Source organism: Pelodiscus sinensis, chromosome 22, assembly GCF_052426305.1.
Source record: "Pelodiscus sinensis isolate ZL-2025 chromosome 22, ASM5242630v1, whole genome shotgun sequence".
Taxonomy (NCBI): domain Eukaryota; kingdom Metazoa; phylum Chordata; order Testudines; family Trionychidae; genus Pelodiscus; species Pelodiscus sinensis.
In genome coordinates, this window is record NC_143073.1 from 20,784,226 (window position 1) to 20,807,500 (window position 23,275).

Consider the following 23,275-nt stretch of genomic DNA (forward strand, 5'->3'; position numbering starts at 1 on the left):
ACGCCTGGGTTCCCTCGCGGGGGGGACGGAGCCGGGACGCCTGGGTTCCCTCGCGGGGGGGGGGGGGACGGAGCCGGGACGCCTGGGTTCCCTCGCGGGGGGGACGGAGCCGGGACGCCTGGGTTCCCTCGCGGGGGGGACGGAGCCGGGACGCCTGGGTTCTCGCGGGGGGGGGGGGGGGACGGAGCCGGGACGCCTGGGTTCTCGCGGGGGGGGGGGGGGAGCCGGGACGCCTGGGTTCCCTCGCGGGGGGGACGGAGCCGGGACGCCTGGGTTCCCTCGCGGGGGGGACGGAGCCGGGACGCCTGGGTTCCCTCGCGGGGGGAGGGGGGAGAGCCGGGACGCCTGGGTTCCCTCGCGGAGGGGGGGGGGGAGAGCCGGGGGGGGCGGGGGGGACGGAGCCGGGACGCCTGGGTTCTCGCGGGGGGGGGGGGGACGGAGCCGGGACGCCTGGGTTCTCGCGGGGGGGGGGGGGGAGCCGGGACGCCTGGGTTCCCTCGCGGGGGGGACGGAGCCGGGACGCCTGGGTTCCCTCGCGGGGGGGGGGGGAGAGCCGGGACGCCTGGGTTCCCTCGCGGGGGGGGGGGGGACGGAGCCGGGACGCCTGGGTTCCCTCGCGGGGGGGACGGAGCCGGGACGCCTGGGTTCCCTCGCGGGGGGGGGGAGCCGGGACGCCTGGGTTCTCGCGGGGGGGGGACGGAGCCGGGACGCCTGGGTTCTCGCGGGGGGGGGGGACGGAGCCGGGACGCCTGGGTTCCCTCGCGGGGGGGACGGAGCCGGGACGCCTGGGTTCCCTCGCGGGGGGGACGGAGCCGGGACGCCTGGGTTCCCTCGCGGGGGGGACGGAGCCGGGACGCCTGGGTTCCCTCGCGGGGGGGGGGGGGGGGAGCCGGGACGCCTGGGTTCTCGCGGGGGGGGGGGGGGGGGACGGAGCCGGGACGCCTGGGTTCTCGCGGGGGGGGGGGACGGAGCCGGGACGCCTGGGTTCTCGGGGGGGGGGGCGCCGGCCGGGCTAACAGAAGCCCCTTTGTGCGGGTGCCCAGCTGCTGGCGCCCGGCCCATTGTGCCTCTGCCCGTTTGCATCTCAATGGGAACGTACCACCGGGCGCGGAGGCGGGGGGCGCCTTCTAGCCCCCCACCCGCGGGACGCCCCCTCGGACCTGTCCCCGGGGTGGGCCGGGGGGCACCCCAGTATCTCGCCCCCTCTGCCCCAGGGGCCTTTCCCGGTCAGTCCTTCCCCGGGGGGACGGGGGGCTGCCGGAGAGCGAGACCCCCCCCGTCCGTCTGTCTGTCACCGCCCCCCCACGCCCCTCCCTCCGTCCGTCTGTCTGGCTCCTTCCGTCCCCACCCCCACGCCCCCTCCCTCCGCCCGGCTCCTTCCCCCGCTCCGCGGCTCCCAGCCCGGCTGCTCTCCGGTGTGTGCCATTGTGCCTCTCTCGCCTCTGGCCGTGGGGAGCTGGCCGCCCCTCCCGGGGGCTGCCGATGGGGTCCTGCCCCCCCTAGATGCCGCCCCCCTCCGCATGGCTCCGGCCCCCGCCTCCGCCCCCGGCTCCTCCTAGCGGACCGGAGACACAATGGTGGTAAGTGGGGAGTGTCTGGGCTGGCGGGGGGTCCCCCTTGGGTCGTGCCCCCACATTTGCTTCTCCCCACCCCAAAATGCAGCCCCCTTCCCGGCTGGCCCGGGCGCCAATGCACCCCCATGCACCTGTTCCTTAGCACCCCCCCCCCGTCTCTTTATATATTTAAGGTTCCCTCCCATGCACCTTAATCCCCCTTCAGGGCCTCCCCAAGTGGGGAGGGACTATGGATTTTTAGGGGTGTCTTCTCCCCAAACGTCTCCCTAACTATGAAGATTGTGGGGGATCCCCACCCCCACAGTGGGCACCCTGCCCCTTTCTGTACGGGGCAATTTTGCAGGGAACCCCAGTTCCAACATCCCCACACCTCAGAATCTGCTTTTGGGGGCAGGGGAATCATCCCCAGAAATGCTCAGAGTTGCAGTCCCACTCCCACACTGTAGGTGTTTTGGGGTGCCTTTTTCCCTCCTCAGTTTTTATTTGGGGCGACTATAATTTTGCCAACTGTCATCAACTGTCGTTTTGTATTTTGGGGTCTTGGCATCTTTCTGCCTGGAATTATTTGGCATAATAAGATGCATTTGGGGGATTCACCCCAGTCTTAGACCCCCATGAGATGGAAGGGTTGTGCACCCCATTTTTGCAAAAGAATGGGGTCTGTGGGGGATATTGAGCTCCTTAGCCCCAAATGATGCAACTAGTTAGGAAAGTGGGGGAACACTAGAGCTATGGGGAGAAGTCCCAACTATTGCTGTAGGTTATAAGGGGGCCAACTAAGCTGGGGGTGGATTATGGGGGAGCAGCTCCCCGAGGGCAGCTAGGTATGAGGTGGGAGAAAAGAGGGGCAGCTGAGCTGGGGGATGGAATTTGGGGGGCAACTGGGTTGCGAGGTAAGGGATCTGGGTTGTGGGGGGGCATCTTATATTTTTCCTGGGTCCCTGTGCGAGGAACTGGGCCATTGCAAGAAGCTGTTATGTAACCCCCCACATGCTGTAGCACCCCCCACATGGAGGTGAGGGGGGGCTGTCTCCTATACGGCCCCTTGTGGGGGAAGGGAGGAAGCGAGGGAGCGGGGATATGGCAGGTGTTTGTGGGGATCAGTTGCTTGGGGGTGAGATATTGGTGGGGCAGGGAAGGTGCGTGGGGGGAGCATGTGTCCCTCCCACCCTTTGTTTTCTTTCTCCCTCCTCCACATATGATCTGTTCTAGCTCTGCCCCCCCTCCCGACTTGTCTCCCCCTTCCTCCATGGCAACCCCCACTCCGCTCCTCTTCCAGCCATCCCGCCCTGAGAGGAGCTGGTGCAGTTCAGGGGCCTGGTGTGGTTCTGAGGCCATTAGGGTCTGTCTGTCCCCGCCCCTCAGTAACTAGAACCTACACGCAACAGACAGTGCGGAGAAGCCCTCCTATCCCGCCCCAGGGCAGGGTATGAGGCTGGGAGCCTGGGCCTTCTAGGGGGCACCAGGTCAGATCCAGTCCCAGGGCAGGGGCTAGGGGCCTTGCCCCTCTAGGGGGCACCAGGTCAGATCCCACCCCAGGCTTGGGTGCAGTTTGTTCGGGGCTCCCTGGGCCTGGGCCTGGGCCTGGGACATCAACCCCCCACATGGGCTCCCTCTCTCCCTCCCATCCCCTTGATAAAGTCCTGCCTCCAAATCTGTCCCCAGGGCATAGGAGGGGAGCTGCCCCTTTTCCCAGCAATCCCACAGCCTCTGTGGGCAGTGCCAGGATGGGGAGGCTGGGGATATTCAAGGTGTAAATCAGGGGCTGCAGGGAGGGATGGGGTCATTGGAAGAAGCATCTAAGCAGGTGTGAATTATTGATGGGGAAACCTGATCCATGGAGATTGTTGCTCTGCAGGCTGCTAAAGCCAGAGGGGATGGGATTACACAGCGTGGGGAGAGAACAGGACTGGATGGCTCAGGGCAAAGGTGCAGCTACCTCTTGGGGGGGGGGGCAGCATGTCAGTGCCTGGTGAGCTGTCCCTGTGCAGCATTATATGCGGTTGCTTCCCAGCTGCCTTTCCCCAGAGCTGGCTGCATCTCTGCACTGTCCCTGTGCAGCGTTACGTGCAGCTGTTCCCCGGCTGCCTCGCCCCAGAGCTGGCTGCATCTCCGCACTGTCCCTGTGCAGCGTTACCTGTGGCTGCTCCCCAGCTGCCTTTCCCCAGAGCTGGCTGCATCTCCGCACTATCCCTGTGCAGCATTATGTGCGGCTGCTCCCCGGCTGCTTTGCCCCAGAGCTGGCTGCATCTCCGCACTATCCCTGTGCAGCATTATGTGCGGCTGCTCCCCGGCTGCCTTGCCCCAGAGCTGGCTGCATCTCCGCACTATCCCTGTGCAGCGTTATGTGTGGCTGCTCCCCAGCTGCCTTTCCCAGAGCTGGCTGCATCTCCACACTGTCCCCATGCAGCATCTCGCACCAGGGGAACGCTTTGGGCTCCTTTTGGAAGTTGGTATATTGGAGCTGACAGCTGTCTGGTTTGTCCCCGCAGGCCCGCAGCACGGACAGTCTGGATGGGACGGGGGATGGGCCACTCCGCCCCCTGGGGAACACAACTACCAGTGTCAAGGGCAAAGGCTCCAAGAGGTAAGCTGGGGACCCTGCTCTGCGATGGGGTGGCTGCGTTGTCACAGCAAGGCCACCCCCAGTGGTGAGTAGGGCAGCATGTGGGTCTGGCCTGGGTTCTCTGCAGGGGTCCCCATGGGCAGGGAGCTCTGACCCCAGGCTCCCCTCTCCTGGGCACCTGCCCCATGGGAGTCCAGGTAGAAGGACACAATAGAAAGGTCAATGTCCTCAAATACCTGGGCTGGGCCATAGCTTGGGGGCAGGACCTGCCAGAACTGAGTGTGGGGGTTCCAAGGCTGGAATATAGCGGGGGGGGGGTCCTGTGTGCAGGAGCATCAGGGTGGGATATGGGGGGTCTGTGTGTGTGGAGGGGGTTCCAGGCTGGGATATGGGGGGTCTGTGTGTGTGGAGGGGGTTCCAGGCTGGGATATGGGGGGTCTGTGTGTGTGGAGGGGTTCCAGGCTGGGATATGGGGGGTCTGTGTGTGTGGAGGGGTTCCAGGCTGGGATATGGGGGGTCTGTGTGTGTGGAGGGGTTCCAGGCTGGGATATGGGGGGTCTGTGTGTGTGGAGGGGGTTCCAGGCTGGGATGGGGGGGTCTGTGTGTGTGGAGGGGGTTCCAGGCTGGGATATGGGGGGTCTGTGTGTGTGGAGGGGTTCCAGGCTGGGATATGGGGGGTCTGTGTGTGTGGAGGGGTTCCAGGCTGGGATATGGGGGGTCTGTGTGTGTGGAGGGGGTTCCAGGCTGGGATGGGGGGGTTCTGTGTGTGTGGAGGGGGTTCCAGGCTGGGATATGGGGGGTCTGTGTGTGTGGAGGGGGTTCCAGGCTGGGATATGGGGGGAGAGGGAGGCCCTGGGGTGTCTGAGTGTTGGGGTCCCAGGACCACAGAGGCATGTGGCTGTTACCCAATTGGGTATCGAGGGTGCTGTACACTGGCTGGCTGGATATAGGTGTAGCCCTGTGCCCCCAGATGAGGGCTGGGGGACAGTGGAGGGGGATGGATTTGGGGGGTTGTAGTCCCCGGCTGTGGTACAGAGGAACAGGGATTGGTTCTCTGGGCGTTGGGGTACAGTTGAGGCAGAAGAGGTAACATGGCGAGTGGGCACCCTGTGCTGTGTGGAGACAGGGCGGGCACCCGGGCTGTGCAGGGTAGTGTGGGGGCGGGTGCCGCGGGGTAGCATGGGGGGCAGGCACCCCGTACTGTGCGGGGTAGTGTGGGAGGTGGGCTCCCCAGGTTGTGTGGGATGGCATGGCGGGTGGGCACCCATGCTGGGTGGGGTAGCACGGGGAGCGGGGGTACCACGGGAATGCCCCTGTACTAAGCTCAACCCTAAGAGCAGCCAGGCTGGGGCGGCCTTATGGTCAGAATGGGGGCCCGAGGAAGAGAGCAGGGCTGTTCAGAGCACGGAGGCAGCTCACAGCCATTGATGTCCCACCTCCAACACTCAGCTCTGTCTCTGTTGCACCTGCTACACTGTGGCCCCCCCATCCTGTGGCAGGGAGTTCCACAGGCTGCCTGCTCGCTGGGTGCCAGAGCTCTTCCTTCCATCTTAGCCCTGCTGCCTGTTCCTTACCTGCCCGTGGGCTTGGCGAAGGGGCAAAGTACCCCCCCATCACTCCCCCCACCTCAGACAGGCTTTGAGAGCTGTCTGGCCTCCCCTGTCAGCTCCTTCCCAGGCTGAGCTGTGTGGGGCCTTTGACTCTCCTGGGGCAGCTGTTCCAGCCCCTCCTTGCTTCCCTGCCCGGCCCTACCTCTCTCCCATGGTCAGGTCTCTGCTCTGCAGGGCCCATTAGGGATTCATCAGGCTCCCCTGTCCCTGTCCCTGTCCCTGTCCCTGTCCCTGTTCCTGTCCCAGGGCCTGCAGCACAGTGGGAGGTAACTGGTTTTGGGGGTACCAGGATGGCATAGGGTACCCTGGCTGCGTGGGATACGGCAGGGGGTCGGAGGTGCCATGGGAGGTACGATGGATCAGGGTTCCTAGTGCCACGTGATTCAGCAGGGGATCAGGGTACTTGGTGCAGTGGAGGGCACAGCAGGGGTGGGACACCATGGGGTGCTGTGGGAGGTACAGCGGGGGTAGGACACTGTGGGGCTACAGAGGGGGTGGGACACCGTGGGGTGCTGTGGGAGGTACAGAGCGTGCTGTGGGAGGTTCAGACGGTACAGAGGGAGTGGGACACTGTGGGGTGCTGTGGGGCTACAGCGGGGGTGGGACACCGTGGGGTGCTGTGGGAGGTACAGAGCGTGCTGTGGGAGGTTCAGAGGGTACAGAGGGAGTGGGACACCGTGGGGTGCTGTGGGGCTACAGCGGGGGTGGGACACCGTGGGGTGCTGTGGGAGGTACAGAGCGTGCTGTGGGAGGTTCAGAGGGTACAGAGGGAGTGGGACACCATGGGGTGCTGTGGGAGGTACAGCGGGGGTGGGACACCATGGGGTGCTGTGGGGCACCAGAGGGAGTGGGACACCGTGGGGTGCTGTGGGAGGTACAGCGGGGGTGGGACACCATGGGGTGCTGTGGGGCACCAGAGGGAGTGGGACACCGTGGAGTGCTGTGGGAGGTACAGCGGGGGTGGGACACCATGGGGTGCTGTGGGGCACCAGAGGGAGTGGGACACCGTGGAGTGCTGTGGGAGGTACAGCGGGGGTGGGACACCATGGGGTGCTGTGGGGCACCAGAGGGAGTGGGACACCGTGGGGTGCTGTGGGAGGTACAGAGGGTACAGAGGGAGTGGGACACCGTGGGGTGCTGTGGGGGACACACTGGGGTGTCCTGCTTTCCCCCCAGGCTGTCCATCACCCGAGCCCATTTCCCCAAGCTGGCTGAGTGCGCCCACTTCCACTATGAGGCCGTGGACTTTGGACACATCCAGGTGAGCACTCACCATCTCTCCCCTCCCCCCCCCGGGAACCTCCTTCCGCATCCCTGGTCCCCCCCCTCTCTGGAGCCCTTCCCCCCTCTCCATGGAGCCCTTCTCCTGGATTTCTTCTCGTCCCCCCGCAGGGACCTCACCTTCCGGACTCCTGGGTCCTGTCCAGGTGTTCCCAGGTGCCGCTCGTCCTTTCTGGGCAAGGGAGACTGATCACCCGGATGCCTGGGTCCAGCGAGGGGTCTTTCCCGAGTGCCGGAGCTGGGGGCACCCGGACACCTGGCTGGGGCAGGGCGTGGGGCCACGCCAGCAGTGGGTGGCTTGGAGTTGGGTTAGGGGACTGGGTTCTCTCCTTGGATGGGGGTGGGAGACGTTCACGGGATCTGGGCTGAGCCTGCACCAAGTGGTGCCCCCGGACGCCTGGGTCCCGCAAGGACACCCCATCTCATTGCCTGTGCACCCACAGCTCCTGCTGGCCTCGGAGCAAGGGGAAGGGATGGCTGGGACCCTGGGGGACGGAGAGCCGCTCTTCATCGTCCAGGTCACCTGTCAGGTGAGTGCCCCCCCCTTTCACGGCCCCCCAGTTCCCACCCCAGCCCCCCCTTGTCAATCCCCGCATTCCTGGCCTGGGGCCCTCCTTGCCAGCCATGCCCCCCTTTGCCCCCACACCTGCCCCCTGGCCCTCCCCCTGCCCCACAGTGACACCCCCGAGCTGTCCCACTGCTCCCCGCTTTCCTCCATTAGACCTCCGCTCTACTCCCACTCCGTCCTCAGCTGCCCAGCTCCTCCCCACGCTCCCCAGAACCTCAGCTGACACCTCCTCCCCACGCAGGGCAAGACGTGGCCCGTGCACCGCAGCTACGAGGAGTTCTGCACGCTGGACGGGCACCTGCACTGCTGCATCTTCGACCGCCGCTTCTCCCAGCTGCCCGAGCTGCCACCGGCCTGCCAGGCCCGGGGACAGGCTGAGGTGGGCCACGGGGGCAACGCGGGGCAGGGCTGTTCCCGGCTGTCCCACCCCAGAGCTGGCTGCATCTCAGCACTGGCTGAGCTGTCCCTGGGAGGTGTTATGTGCAGCTGTTCCTGGGTGCCCTGACCCAGAGCTGGCTGCATCTCAGCACTGGCTGAGCTGTCCCTGGGAGGTGTTATGTGCAGCTGTTCCTGGGTGCCCTGACCCAGAGCTGGCTGCATCTCAGTGCCTGGGGAGCTGTTGCTGTGGCACGAGAGGGTGATTGCCAGGCCCTGACCCAGCCGCTCCCCCTAGATGCTGGTGATGATGCTGCGGCAGTACTTGGAGAAGCTCTCTGCCATTGTGGACAGCAACATTAACTGTGGCCCTGTCCTCAGCTGGATGGAGGTGAGATATTGGGGGCAGGAAAGCAAAGTAGGGGCTATCCAGCATCAGAACCTGAACCCCTGGCTTCTGCCCCCTCCATCGGACCTACGCCCCCTCCCGACCTCCCTCCCTATCGGACCTACGCCCCCTCCCGGCCTCCTTCCCTATCGGACCTACGCCCCCTCCCGGCCTCCCTCCCTATCGGACCTACGCCCCCTCCCGGCCTCCCTCCCTATCGGACCTACGCCCCCTCCCGGCCTCCCTCCCTATCGGACCTACGCCCCCTCCCGGCCTCCCTCCCTATCGGATCTACGCCCCCTCCCGGCCTCCCTCCCTATCGGACCTACGCCCCCTCCCGGCCTCCCTCCCTATCGGACCTACGCCCCCTCCCGGCCTCCTTCCCTATCGGACCTACGCCCCCTCCCGGCCTCCTTCCCTATCGGACCTACGCCCCCTCCCGGCCTCCCTCCCTATCGGACCTACGCCCCCTCCCGGCCTCCCTCCCTATCGGACCTACGCCCCCTCTCGGCCTCCCTCCCTATCGGACCTACGCCCCCTCCCGGCCTCCCTCCCTATCGGACCTACGCCCCCTCCCGGCCTCCCTCCCTATCGGACCTACGCCCCCTCCCGGCCTCCCTCCCTATCGGACCTACGCCCCCTCCCGGCCTCCCTCCCTATCGGACCTACGCCCCCTCCCGGCCTCCCTCCCTATCGGACCTACGCCCCCTCCCGGCCTCCTTCCCTATCGGACCTACGCCCCCTCCCGGCCTCCCTCCCTATCGGACCTACGCCCCCTCCCGGCCTCCCTCTCTATCGGACCTACGCCCCCTCCCGGCCTCCCTCCCTATCGGACCTACGCCCCCTCCCGGCCTCCCTCCCTATCGGACCTACGCCCCCTCCCGGCCTCCTTCCCTATCGGACCTACGCCCCCTCCCGGCCTCCCTCCCTATCGGACCTATGCCCCCTCCCGGCCTCCTTCCCTATCGGACCTACGCCCCCTCCCGGCCTCCCTCCCTATCGGACCTACGCCCCCTCCCGGCCTCCCTCCCTATCGGACCTACGCCCCCTCCCGGCCTCCCTCCCTATCGGACCTACGCCCCCTCCTGGCCTCCTTCCCTATCGGACCTACGCCCCCTCCCGGCCTCCCTCCCTATCGGACCTACGCCCCCTCCTGGCCTCCCTCCCTATCGGACCTACGCCCCCTCCCGGCCTCCCTCCCTATCGGACCTACGCCCCCTCCCGGCCTCCCTCCCTATCGGACCTACGCCCCCTCCCGGCCTCCCTCCGTATCGGACCTACGCCCCCTCCCGGCCTCCTTCCCTATCGGACCTACGCCCCCTCTCGGCCTCCTTCCCTATCGGACCTACGCCCCCTCCCGGCCTCCCTCCCTATCGGACCTACGCCCCCTCTCGGCCTCCTTCCCTATCGGACCTACGCCCCCTCTCGGCCTCCTTCCCTATCGGACCTACGCCCCCTCCCGGCCTCCTTCCCTATCGGACCTACGCCCCCTCCCGGCCTCCCTCCCTATCGGACCTACGCCCCCTCCCGGCCTCCCTCCGTATCGGACCTACGCCCCCTCCCGGCCTCCCTCCGTATCGGACCTACGCCCCCTCCCGGCCTCCCTCCCTATCGGACCTACGCCCCCTCCCGGCCTCCCTCCCTATCGGACCTACGCCCCCTCCCGGCCTCCCTCCCTATCGGACCTACGCCCCCTCCCGGCCTCCTTCCCTATCGGACCTACGCCCCCTCCCGGCCTCCCTCCCTATCGGACCTACGCCCCCTCCCGGCCTCCCTCCCTATCGGACCTACGCCCCCTCCCGGCCTCCCTCCCTATCGGACCTACGCCCCCTCCCGGCCTCCTTCCCTATCGGACCTACGCCCCCTCCCGGCCTCCCTCCCTATCGGACCTACGCCCCCTCCCGGCCTCCCTCCCTATCGGACCTACGCCCCCTCCCGGCCTCCCTCCCTATCGGACCTACGCCCCCTCCCGGCCTCCCTCCCTATCGGACCTACGCCCCCTCCCGGCCTCCCTCCCTATCGGACCTACGCCCCCTCCCGGCCTCCCTCCCTATCGGACCTACGCCCCCTCCCGGCCTCCCTCCCTATCGGACCTACGCCCCCTCCCGGCCTCCCTCCCTATCGGACCTACGCCCCCTCCCGGCCTCCCTCCCTATCGGACCTACGCCCCCTCCCGGCCTCCCTCCCTATCGGACCTACGCCCCCTCCCGGCCTCCCTCCCTATCGGACCTACGCCCCCTCCCGGCCTCCCTCCCTATCGGACCTACGCCCCCTCCCGGCCTCCCTCCCTATCGGACCTACGCCCCCTCCCGGCCTCCCTCCCTATCGGACCTACGCCCCCTCCCGGCCTCCCTCCCTATCGGACCTACGCCCCCTCCCGGCCTCCCTCCCTATCGGACCTACGCCCCCTCCCGGCCTCCCTCCCTATCGGACCTACGCCCCCTCCCGGCCTCCCTCCCTATCGGACCTACGCCCCCTCCCGGCCTCCTGCCCTATCGGACCTACGCCCCCTCCCGGCCTCCCTCCCTATCGGACCTACGCCCCCTCCCGGCCTCCCTCCCTATCGGACCTACGCCCCCTCCCGGCCTCCCTCCCTATCGGACCTACGCCCCCTCCCGGCCTCCCTCCCTATCGGACCTACGCCCCCTCCCGGCCTCCTTCCCTATCGGACCTACGCCCCCTCCCGGCCTCCCTCCCTATCGGACCTACGCCCCCTCCCGGCCTCCCTCCCTATCGGACCTACGCCCCCTCCCGGCCTCCTTCCCTATCGGACCTACGCCCCCTCCCGGCCTCCCTCCCTATCGGACCTACGCCCCCTCCCGGCCTCCTTCCCTATCGGACCTACGCCCCCTCCCGGCCTCCCTCCCTATCGGACCTACGCCCCCTCCCGGCCTCCCTCCCTATCGGACCTACGCCCCCTCCCGGCCTCCCTCCCTATCGGACCTACGCCCCCTCCCGGCCTCCCTCCCTATCGGACCTACGCCCCCTCCCGGCCTCCCTCCCTATCGGACCTACGCCCCCTCCCGGCCTCCCTCCCTATCGGACCTACGCCCCCTCCCGGCCTCCCTCCCTATCGGACCTACGCCCCCTCCCGGCCTCCCTCCCTATCGGACCTACGCCCCCTCCCGGCCTCCCTCCCTATCGGACCTACGCCCCCTCCCGGCCTCCCTCCCTATCGGACCTACGCCCCCTCCCGGCCTCCCTCCCTATCGGACCTACGCCCCCTCCCGGCCTCCCTCCCTATCGGACCTACGCCCCCTCCCGGCCTCCCTCCCTATCGGACCTACGCCCCCTCCCGGCCTCCCTCCCTATCGGACCTACGCCCCCTCCCGGCCTCCTTCCCTATCGGACCTACGCCCCCTCCCGGCCTCCTTCCCTATCGGACCTACGCCCCCTCCCGGCCTCCCTCCCTATCGGACCTACGCCCCCTCCCGGCCTCCTTCCCTATCGGACCTACGCCCCCTCCCGGCCTCCCTCCCTATCGGACCTACGCCCCCTCCCGGCCTCCTTCCCTATCGGACCTACGCCCCCTCCCGGCCTCCCTCCCTATCGGACCTACGCCCCCTCCTGGCCTCTCTCCCTATCGGACCTACGCCCCCTCCCGGCCTCCCTCCCTATCGGACCTACGCCCCCTCCCGGCCTCCTTCCCTATCGGACCTACGCCCCCTCCCGGCCTCCCTCCCTATCGGACCTACGCCCCCTCCCGGCCTCCTTCCCTATCGGACCTACGCCCCCTCCCGGCCTCCCTCCCTATCGGACCTACGCCCCCTCCTGGCCTCTCTCCCTATCGGACCTACGCCCCCTCCCGGCCTCCTTCCCTATCGGACCTACGCCCCCTCCCGGCCTCCTTCCCTATCGGACCTACGCCCCCTCCCGGCCTCCCTCCCTATCGGACCTACGCCCCCTCCCGGCCTCCCTCCCTATCGGACCTACGCCCCCTCCCGGCCTCCCTCCCTATCGGACCTACGCCCCCTCCCGGCCTCCCTCCCTATCGGACCTACGCCCCCTCCCGGCCTCCCTCCCTATCGGACCTACGCCCCCTCCCGGCCTCCCTCCCTATCGGACCTACGCCCCCTCCCGGCCTCCTTCCCTATCGGACCTACGCCCCCTCCCGGCCTCCCTCCCTATCGGACCTACGCCCCCTCCCGGCCTCCCTCCCTATCGGACCTACGCCCCCTCCCGGCCTCCCTCCCTATCGGACCTACGCCCCCTCCCGGCCTCCCTCCCTATCGGACCTACGCCCCCTCCCGGCCTCCCTCCCTATCGGACCTACGCCCCCTCCCGGCCTCCTTCCCTATCGGACCTACGCCCCCTCCTGGCCTCCTTCCCTATCGGACCTACGCCCCCTCCCGGCCTTCCTCCCTATCGGACCTACGCCCCCTCCCGGCCTCCCTCCCTATCGGACCTACGCCCCCTCCCGGCCTTCCTCCCTATCGGACCTACGCCCCCTCCCGGCCTCCCTCCCTATCGGACCTACGCCCCCTCCCGGCCTCCCTCCCTATCGGACCTACGCCCCCTCCCGGCCTCCCTCCCTATCGGACCTACGCCCCCTCCCGGCCTCCTTCCCTATCGGACCTACGCCCCCTCCCGGCCTCCCTCCCTATCGGACCTACGCCCCCTCCCGGCCTCCCTCCCTATCGGACCTACGCCCCCTCCCGGCCTCCCTCCCTATCGGACCTACGCCCCCTCCCGGCCTCCCTCCCTATCGGACCTACGCCCCCTCCCGGCCTCCTTCCCTATCGGACCTACGCCCCCTCCCGGCCTCCCTCCCTATCGGACCTACCCCCCCTCCCGGCCTCCCTCCCTATCGGACCTACGCCCCCTCCCGGCCTCCTTCCCTATCGGATCTACGCCCCCTCCCGGCCTCCTTCCCTATCGGACCTACGCCCCCTCCCGGCCTCCTTCCCTATCGGACCTACGCCCCCTCCCGGCCTCCCTCCCTATCGGACCTACGTCCCCTCCCGGCCTCCCTCCCTATCGGACCTACGCCCCCTCCCGGCCTTCCTCCCGCAATGGACCTACGCCCCCTCCCGGCCTCCCTCCCGCATTGGACCTACGCCCCCTCCTGGCCTCCTTCCCTATCGGACCTACGCCCCCTCTCGGCCTCCTTCCCTATCGGACCTACGCCCCCTCCCGGCCTCCCTCCCTATCGGACCTATGCCCCATCTTGGCCTCCCTCGTGCCATTGGACCTATGCCCCCTCCCTACTTCCCCCCACATCCGACCTACACCCCCTCCCAACCTTCCTCCCATTGGACCTACAGCCCCTCCTGACCTCTCCCCATCGGACCTACGGCCCCCTCCACCCTGAGGGTCTCTGGGTCCTGCTGTTAGCTCCCCTCTGTGGGTCCATTCACACTGGAGCTTGGGGCCAGGCTTCACTCCAAAGGGGCAGTGCCCCCAGGCTGACTCAGCCAGTGTGAGACGCTGGGAACCAGCCAGAGAACTTAGAGCTCCCGGCAGAGCCCAGCTGGGTTCAGGTCCCTGGCTAGAGCCCCCCCATTGGCCCCAGTGTCTCCAGCAGTCCCCATCCCCTCCCTGTGGCCCTTTCCCCACCTCACCCAGTATTCACCCCTCTCCTCCCCCCTTCATCACAACCGGGGCCAGAGAGCCCAGTATTCACCCCTCTCCTCCCCCCTCCATCACACCCGGGGCCAGAGAGCCCAGTATTCACCCCCCAGGCCCTGATCACACCGCCTTGCCTCATGCTCACTCTTGCCCCTTCCCTGTTGCAGATTGATAACCATGGCAACCGGCTGCTGGTGAACGAGGAGGCGTCGATTAACGTCCCAGCTATTGCAGCCGCCCACGTCATCAAGCGCTACGCGGCCCAGGCTCCCGATGAGCTGTCCTTCGAGGTGGGGCGGGACACTGCCAGCCCCTTCCTTTCCTGGCCTGGGGCACTGTGCTGAGGAAGCTCACAGCCCCAGAGACCCCAGCTGGGGCACTGTCCTTGGGAAACTCACAGAACGAGAGCCCCCTCCTCCCAGCTGGGGCACTGTCTTGGGAAAGTTCACAGCACTGGAGCCGTGCCCCCGCATCTCCACCCTGGCTGGGGCACTGCTTCGGGGAAGTCCCCCTGACTGTCTCTCTGCTCTGCACAGGTGGGGGACATTGTCTCAGTGATCGACATGCCTCCCAAGGAGGAGGCCAGCTGGTGGCGAGGCAAACACGGCTTCCAGGTGGGTGCGGAGCCCAGGGCGTGCTCCTTGGGGGGCTCCTTGCTGGGTACTGTGCCCCACAGAGCCTGCACGGGAGAGCCAGGGGCGTGGTGAGGGGGAGGCAATGCGGGGAGGCGGGGTCCCGGCTCTGCCTGAGCTGCCCCCCTCCCCTGACCCTCCCCGGTGTAGATGCAGCCTGCGCCAACCGAGGCTCTGCACCCTGCTGCTCCGTCCCCCTCCCCCACGCACACCGGCTGGCTGGGCATAGGGACGTGCCTGCTCAGGGAGTCGCTCCGGATTAGCCAGCACTCACTAGCTGCCCGTGTGGACAGACATGCTCACTCTGGACGCCAGCCACCCCTAGGGCCTAAGCTGCCATGGCAAAGGCGAGACCCCAGCTCCATTGCTAGAGGGGCAGGGGAACTGTGCTTGTAGAAGAGCCTCAGTGGGCACAGGCTGTGTCTACCCCAGGGCACCCGCTGGCAGGGGTCTGCCATGGCCATTGACGCTCAGGACTGGGCATCCAGGTGTGCTGGGCTTGGGTTACTTCCGACTGGGTTGTGGGTTAATCCGGATTCACTGTTCAAGGGGATGAGGAAAGGAAATCCAGATTTGCTGTTGGTGGGTTAAGCTAGATTCACTCTGGTGGGGTTAATCCAGTTTTGCCATTAACATGGATGAGGAAAAGAAATCCAGACTCGCTGTGGGGGGCTTGCCCAGGCTGTGTGAAAGTGGGTTAGTGGAAGGGTTGTGTGGACATTCTCCTCCCGTCGGGTGCGTGTCGCTCGCTAGAGGTGGATTGGGAAGTTCTGCTGCTGTTCGGAAGCCAAGCGCCCACCCAGCGCCTAATTCAGCTGAGCAAACACGCCTTTGGCTGCTCTGGATTCTGCCGTAGGGAGGGGTGGGTCCGGGGGCCTCCTTTCATCACACGGAGGGGAGGGGAGGGGAGGACTCCAGTCCGTGGAGCCGGGGGCATCTCTCAGGGTAGCCTGAGGGGATCCCCATGTTCAGCTGTTGGGAGAGGGGAGGAGTGGACCCTGACCCCGCTATCTGTCCGTCTGTCCTCTCTCCAGGTCGGCTTCTTCCCCAGCGAGTGTGTCGAACTCTTCCCGGACCGCTTGGCACCAGGGCTCAAAGCAGGTGACTCCTGGGCCCCACAGAAGGTGGCCCTAGAGGCTTGGGCAGAGGGGTGCAGGGGTTACCCTGACCCAAGCCTCACCAACCCCCTTCCCTCCAGTGTCACTCACCGCTCCTTGGGGCCCCCCACCTCCTCTTGCTGTCAGCCACCACTCCCAGGGACCCCAACATCCCCTGACCTGCCCTCCATCCCCTCAACCCCTACCCTGCCCTTGCTCTCCATAACCTCCCACCCTTTACTGGGGCCCCGTCTTTGCCACCCAACCCCGTCTCTTCCCCTCTGCTGCCTCCAACAGACACAGACGGGACGGCTACCAGCATCCCCGGCGTCCTTGCACCCCAGGGGCCCCTCTCCCCCACGTCAGGTAAGTAAGCTGGCTCTAAGCTAGAGAGGCGGGGCTAAGGTGCATGAGACCCTGCAGTAACATTCCCACCCCAGAGTGGCTGCATCCCACCACTGAGCTGTCCATGGGTGGTGGTGTATGCGGCTGTTCCCGGCTGCCCCACCCCAGAGATGGCTGCATCCCAGCGCTGGGTGAGCCGTCACCGTGCAGTATTGTGTGCGGCTGTTCCCAGCGGCCCCGCCCCAGAGCTGCTGTGCCATGGCCCTGCCATCCCCGCGGCCCAGCCTGGTGACGGGCTCTCTCCTCCAGTGTGCAAGAAGCATGGGAAGCTCCTCGGTTTCCTTCGCACCTTCATGAAGTCGCGGCCCAGCAAGCAGCGGCTGAAGCAGCGCGGGATCCTGCGCGAACGCGTCTTCGGCTGTGACCTGGGGGAGCATCTCCTGAACTCAGGCCATGATGGTGAGCTCCCGCCTGGCGCTGTGGGCCCTGCCGCCTGTTCCCCTGCCTGCCTGGCACTCCGGGCCCTGCCGCCTGTTCCCCCGCCTGCCTGGCACTCCGGGCCCTGCCGCCTGTTCCCCCGCCCGCCCGGCACTCCGGGCCCTGCTGCCTGTTCCCCTGCCTGCCTGGCACTCCGGGCCCTGCCGCCTGTTCCCCTGCCTGCCTGGCACTCCGGGCCCTGCCGCCTGTTCCCCCGCCTGCCTGGCACTCCGGGCCCTGCCGCCTGTTCCCCCGCCTGCCCGGCACTCCGGGCCCTGCCGCCTGTTCCCCTGCCTGCCTGGCACTCTGGGCCCTGCCGCCTGTTCCCCCACCCACCCGGCACTCTGGGCCCTGCCACCTGTTCCCCTGCCTGCCTGGCACTCCGGGCCCTGCCGCCTGTTCCCCTGCCTGCCTGGCACTTCGGGTCCTGCCACCTGTTCCCCCACCCGCCCGGCACTCTGGGCCCTGCCGCCTGTTCCCCCGCCCGCCCGGCACTCTGGGCCCTGCCGCCTGTTCCCCTGCCTGCCTGGCACTCCGGGCCCTGCCGCCTGTTCCCCCGCCCGCCCGGCACTCTGGGCCCTGCCGTCTGTTCCCCTGCCTGCCTGGCACTCCGGGCCCTGCCACCTGTTCCCCCGCCCGCCCGGCACTTCAGGCTCCAACACCTGTTCTCTCGCTGTCTAGCGCTCTGGGCCCCGACGCCTGTGCCTCCACCCAGCTGGAGCTCCGAGTCCCGCTACTTGATCCCCCACCCGACTGGCACTCCGAGCCCTGCCACCTGTTCCCCGAGGGTCTGTCTACACTACCACCCTACTTCGAACTAGGGTGGTTAATGTAGGCAACCGGAGTTGCAAATGAAGCCTGGGATTTGAATTTCCCGGGCTTCATTTGCATAAAGCCGGGTGCCGCCATTTTTAAATTTCCGCTAGTGCGGACTCCGTGCCCGCGGCTACACGCGGCATGAATTAGGTAGTTTGGATTAGGCTTCCTATTCCGAATTATCTGTACGCCTCGTGGAGCGAGGTGTACCGGTAGTTTGGAATAGGAAGCCTAATCCGAACTACCTAGTTCGTGCTGCGTGTAGCCGCGGGCACGGAGTCCGCACTAGCGGAAATTTAAAAATGGCGGCGCCCAGCTTTATGCAAATGAAGCCCGGGAAATTCAAATCCCGGGCTTCATTTGCAACTCCGGTTGCCTACATTAACCACCCTAGTTCGAAGTAGGGTGGTAGTGTAGACAGACCCCTACTGTCCAGTGCTCTGGGCCCCGCCACCTGTGTTCCCATCCAGCCAACGCTCCAGGCCCCACCACCTGTCTGCTGGGCCATGCTGATTGTATCCACTGGCTGGGCATGTCTCCCAGTCTGGCATCCATCCACTGCCTCCTGTACCTGGCAGCCACGTCTGTTTCCCTGGCTGGCAGCGTGGGTCACTGCCTATCACCCCTCCCGCCTGTGCCAGTGTCCCTGCCTGGCGCTGGAGGTCTCTGCTGCTGTCCGTTCCTGACAGTGGTGCGCCCCGTGCCCCTGCTCACAATGTGCCCCCACAGTCCCCCAGGTCCTGCGCTGCTGCTCCGAGTTCATCGAGAAGCACGGCCTGGTGGACGGGATCTACCGCCTCTCGGGTGTCGCCTCCAACATCCAGAAGCTGCGGTGAGGCCCTGGGAGCAGGGCGCTGGGGGCACAGAGGGTGCAGGGGAGTGGCAGACGGAGGATTGGGGCACAGGAGAGGCTGGGGGTGCAGTAGGAGGCCGACCAAAGGCAGGAGGGTGCTGTGTGGGGCAGCAGCAAGGCGAAGGGGTAGGGTGCAAAGGAGTGGGGTTAGGGGGCAGGCTTGTGCGAAGAGTGTGGGGACAGGGTGCAGGGGCAGGGGATGAGATGGGGGAAGGGGCAGGGCAGGGGATGTAGGGTTGGGGCCGGCGCTAGCCCGGTTCACGGCCCTTTCCCCTGCCTAGGCACGAGTTCGACAGCGAGCGGGTGCCGGACCTCAGCCGGGCGACCTACCTGCAGGACATTCACTGCGTCAGCTCCCTCTGCAAGCTCTACTTCCGCGAGCTGCCCAACCCGCTGCTCACCTACCAGCTGTACCCCAAGTTTGCGGTGAGCCCCCCAGTCCCCAAGCTCCCGCCCCTGCCTCTGCCTCCGCCTCCCCTGCCCCCAGCCTCCCACCCCCTGTCCCCTCCCCCACCTCCGCCTCCCCTGCCGCCAACCTCCCGCCCCCTCCCCCACATCCCACCCCCACCTCCACCTTCCCTGCCCCTGCTCCCACTTCCGCCTCCCCTACCCCAACCTCCCGCCCCCTCCCCCACATCCCACCCCCACCTCCACCTTCCCTGCCCCTGCTCCCACTTCCGCCTCCCCTACCCCAACCTCCCGCCCCTCCTCCAGCATTCTCTGATTCCCCACTTCCCTCCTTCATTTCCCAGGCTTCCCCAGGTTAACACCCGACCCCACAACCCGCTGCTCAGCTACCAGCTCCTGCATTCCCTGCCCGCAACCTCTGGCCTTAGCCCTTCTGGGACCTGCATGCCCCTTAATGCCCCTTTTGCCCCGCAGGAGGCTGTGGCGGTGCCCAGTGAGGAGGAGCGCCTGGTGCGGGTACACGATGTCATCCAGCAGCTGCCTCCACCCCACTACAGGTACCCCCCATCGTGGGGCAGCTGGGGGCCCTGCGGGAAGGTGGGGGCCAGTTGCGGAGTAAAGGGGGGTGAGGGCTGGTGGGGGCCTGTGGGGAAGGTGGGGGTCAGCTGGGGGGGCAGAGGGTGGGTGAGGGCTGGGGGACCTCACAGGAGTTGGGGCCCTGTGGGATTATGGGTAATTGGGGCAGGCTGGGGCCGGGCCTCTCACCACCTGCTCCACCCCTCAGGACCCTGGAGTTCCTGCTGCGGCACCTGGCCCGTGTGGCCACTCACAGCCTAGACACCAGCATGCACATCAAGAACCTGGCCATCGTGTGGGCCCCCAACCTGCTCCGGTGAGTGCCCCCAGCCCTGCTGCCCCATGCCAGCCCCCCAACCTGCTCCGGTGAGCCCCCCCCAGCCCTGCTGCCCCATGCCAGCCCCCCAACCTGCTCCGGTGAGCGCCCCCCAGCCCTGCTGCCCCATGCCAGCCCCCCAACCTGCTCCGGTGAGCCCCCCCCAGCCCTGCTGCCCCATGCCAGCCCCCCAACCTGCTCCGGTGAGCGCCCCCCAGCCCTGCTGCCCCATGCCAGCCCCCCAACCTGCTCCGGTGAGCGCCCCCCAGCCCTGCTGCCCCATGCCAGCCCCCCAACCTGCTCCGGTGAGTGCCCCCAGCCCTGCTGCCCCATGCCAGCCCCCCAACCTGCTCCGGTGAGCGCCCCCCAGCCCTGCTGCCCCATGCCAGCCCCCCAACCTGCTCCGGTGAGTGCCCCCAGCCCTGCTGCCCCATGCCAGCCCCCCAACCTGCTCCGGTGAGCGCCCCCAGCCCTGCTGCTCCATGCCAGCCCCCCAACCTGCTCCAGTGAGCGCCCCCAGCCCTGCTGCCCCATGCCAGCCCCCCAACCTGCTCCGGTGAGTGCCCCCAGCCCTGCTGCCCCATGCCAGCCCCCCAACCTGCTCCGGTGAGCGCCCCCTGAGTCCTGCTGCCTCACGCCAGCCCTCCAACCTGCTCCAGTGAGCGCCCCCCTGGACCTCCAGCTCTCCTGCCCCATGCCAGCCCCCCAACCTGCCCCAGTGAGCGCCCCCCAACCCTGCTGCCCCATGCCAGCCCCCCAACCTGCTCCGGTGAGCACCCGCCAGCTCTATTGCCCCATGACGGCCCCCCAACCTGCTCCAGTGAGCGCACCGCTGAACCTCCAACCCTCCTACAATCTGCCCAACCCACTCTAGTGAAGGCCTCCTGCCAGCCTTCCTGCCCACAGCAGCCCCCATCCCCGCTACATGCCCCCCATCCTGTTCCAGTGAGTGCCCCCATGCCGGGCAGCCCACCATAGCAGCTCCCATCCACCACCCTGCTCTGGCAAATGCTCCTCCACCGGCCCTCAGTGGCCTGCCCCCCCCAGCTACAACCGCCTGCAGCCTGCCCCAATGACACTCCCTCGCCGGCTGCTCTGAGTGCCCCTCCCTCAGGTCGCTGGAGCTGGAGGCTGTGGGGCTGAGCGGGGCTGAGGCGTTCCAGGAGGTGCGGGTCCAGGCCGTGGTGGTGGAGTTCCTGCTCAGCCACGTCCAGGTGCTCTTCAGCGACACGTTCACCTCCGCCGGCAAGGACAGCGCAGGTGGGGCATGGGGCATGGGGGATGGGCGGTGGGGCAGTGCAGGAGGGTGGCATGGGGGGCAGCGAGGGGGAGGGATAGCACAGCATGGGGGCGGTGCAGGGTGGCGCTGAGGGGGCATCATAGGGGGAGTGGTTCAGCCCCAGAGGGCAGCACAGAAATGGGAGCGGGGGGGACAGTGGGGAGTGTTCAGAGAGTGGCTAGGCTGGAGGAGGGGGGTCAGCCTGGGGAGGTATGGGGGGACTCTGCCCTAAGGAGGCTGGGATCTTGGCTGCCTTGTTTGTGCTGCTGCCCGCCCCCCCCCACCTGCCGCCCAGCCCTCAGCAGTGGGGCTGGGAGGAGGCCAGGCTGGGCATCGGGGTGCCTGGGATGGGAGGGCCAGCGGCAGGATTTGGGGGGCAGTCTCCTTGCCTTGCTCCCCCCCAGACCCAGCTCTGTGCTTTGCGCCCTCTCACTGCCGGTGGGGGGATGGGAATCCCTCCATTTTGTCTTCACTCCTGCACCTCCCCTCTGGAGACTCTTTGCTCATGGGCCCATCTACCCTGGTATCCAGCCCTGGCTGACCCTTGGCCCTTCATGGGAGTCTATGCCCAGGCATCCTGCCCAGGCAGCCCTCACCTGCACTCTGGGGTCATTGCAAGGATCCCAGCCCCGTCCCCCACTGAGTGACACGGGAGAAAGTGAGACACCAGAGTAACCTGGGCGTCAGGGTAGTTGACTAGTCGTGTAGCCGCATTGCACTTTAGCACTTACACGACGGTTCGACAGTGACCGGGGCGGGGCGGCAGCCAGTGCGCTCCGGGACCCCCGCCGCCCGCGCTGCTGCCTCTGTCAGCAGAGCCGCTCCACAAACCAGCCCCCTGCGCAGACCCACGGCCTGTCGCCCCACTGACGCGGAGGCCGCAGCGCAGGGTGACAGCAGCCCCTGTCGGTGAGGGTCCGAGCTCCCCGCAGACAGAGGCTGCTTCGCAGCAGCCTTCTCTGCTGCCCCCCTGCCTTACTGCCTCGATGCTGTTGGGAACTGGCTTTTAAGCCGACTCCCCCCAGCACCGGCGCCTGACCCCCCCCTTGCTGACTGTGTGGGAGGCAGCAAAGTGGGGCAGGCAAGTCCATGAACCAGCACATGGCGGGAGCCTGCTTAAAGCCAACTCCTCATGAGCGCAGCCTCCCCCTCCCCCCTCCTTGCTGCCTGTGATCGGGGGGGGGGGGGAGGTACGTGTAGCCCGGGCTTATCAGTTAACTGTGTCGTCTACACGTTGCCATCGCTAGAGTGTCCCAGGAGGGCATTAAGAACGTGGCCACTTTGGCACAGGGGGAGGGCAAGGGGCAGGGGGCTCATAGGGGGCAGGGCACTGGGAGAAGTTTGGGGGCAGTGAGGTCAGGAGGGCTAGTGGGGCAGCTTTGCTCCTCCCATGCTTTGCTCTCTGTGCACTGAGCTGTTCTGTACTCAGCAACTGCCTTCACCCCTGGCCGGGGGGCTGGCCCCCTCTCCCCCGCTGTGTGCCAGGATCCCAGCCCCAGGAAGTTCAGCCCTGCTGTGGGCATGGGGGCACCCCTGGGCCTGCTGCTCCCTCAATCACCCTCTAACCTTATTCTCTCTCCAGCCCCCCAGCCAGCACCCCGGAAGCTGGCCCGGCCCCCTGAGACCAGCCGGCTGCTCTCCCTGCCCGAAGCCCTGAGCAAGGCCCAGCGGGAGCCAGAGACTCAGCAAGATGGGGCGGGGGGCACCACAGGGGTGCAGGGGGACTGAGGGGGGTGGGGTAGGCGTCATGCACATGGTCTGCTGCCCTCAGGCCAAACTCATGGGCCCATCTACCCTGGTATCCAGCCCTGGCTGACCCTTGGTCCTACACGGGAGTCTATGGCGAGCTATGGGCTGTGGGTACAATGCCTCTGTGATCCCCTCCCCCCGGTGCTGTGAGCTGCCCCCCAGATAAGCCTAGATCCCAGATACTGCAGTGGGGCTGTGCCCAGTGGCGGGGAGTTCCACCGGCCTAGGGCTGGGGGAGGAGGCAGGATGGGGTAGTGCCCGCCTGGGGAGGGAGGTTTAGGCCTTGGGTTTAACAGACTCCTGTTGAGAACAAGAGAACATTAAACACCCGGCTGGCAATGCCTTGCGTTGGTGATTTGTGGTGCCCAGCGGCTCGCCTGGGGGGGCAAAAGGCTGGGAGTTGGAGGGGCTGACGCTGGCGTGGGGAGTAGGTGGGGCCAAGACTGGCTGAGTTTGGGGGATGGCTACGGAGCCCAGCACAGGTGTGTGGGGAGGGGGTTGCTGACACGGGGGTGCCAAAGCAGGCAAGTGTTAGGGGGCATCTTGCCAGGCCTGGTAGAGGGATTCTGGGGGCATTGGGGAAGGCTAGGGAGGAACTGCTGAGGTGGGGGGATGCCTTGGCAAGCTGAGGTGGGAGGGTATTAAGGCAGGCAGGACAGGTGGGGGGGCACCCAGGCAGGCTGGGGAGGTGCGGGGCCATGGAGACAGGTCAGCCTTGTGGTGGAGGAGGGGTGGACAGTCCTGTGCCCAAATGCAGTGAGACATGGAACTCAGGGGCAGGTGTAGAGTGGCTGGGC

General features: G+C 67.3%; 1 protein-coding gene across 5 annotated transcripts in view; it reads left to right on the forward strand.

Moving 5' to 3' along the window:
* ARHGAP33 (Rho GTPase activating protein 33) overlaps positions 1-23,275 on the forward strand; it is a 41,273-nt gene that overhangs the window by 6,151 nt on the left and 11,847 nt on the right. For 3 of the 5 annotated variants that reach the window (XM_075906955.2, XM_075906954.2, XM_075906953.2), the window contains 15 exons: positions 4,067-4,161; positions 6,927-7,011; positions 7,475-7,561; positions 7,841-7,978; positions 8,273-8,365; positions 14,098-14,220; positions 14,467-14,544; positions 15,597-15,663; positions 15,957-16,025; positions 16,314-16,463; positions 18,027-18,129; positions 18,432-18,576; positions 19,033-19,115; positions 19,343-19,450; positions 20,565-20,710. In XM_075906955.2, coding sequence (XP_075763070.2) covers positions 4,067-4,161; positions 6,927-7,011; positions 7,475-7,561; positions 7,841-7,978; positions 8,273-8,365; positions 14,098-14,220; positions 14,467-14,544; positions 15,597-15,663; positions 15,957-16,025; positions 16,314-16,463; positions 18,027-18,129; positions 18,432-18,576; positions 19,033-19,115; positions 19,343-19,450; positions 20,565-20,710 — 1,570 coding nt within the window. Of the gene's footprint in view, positions 1-1,002; positions 1,581-4,066; positions 4,162-6,926; positions 7,012-7,142; positions 7,562-7,840; positions 7,979-8,272; positions 8,366-14,097; positions 14,221-14,466; positions 14,545-15,596; positions 15,664-15,956; positions 16,026-16,313; positions 16,464-18,026; positions 18,130-18,431; positions 18,577-19,032; positions 19,116-19,342; positions 19,451-20,564; positions 20,711-23,275 lie in introns of those variants that run through there. The other 2 variants (XM_075906956.2, XM_075906957.2) reach the window with 2 other exon arrangements.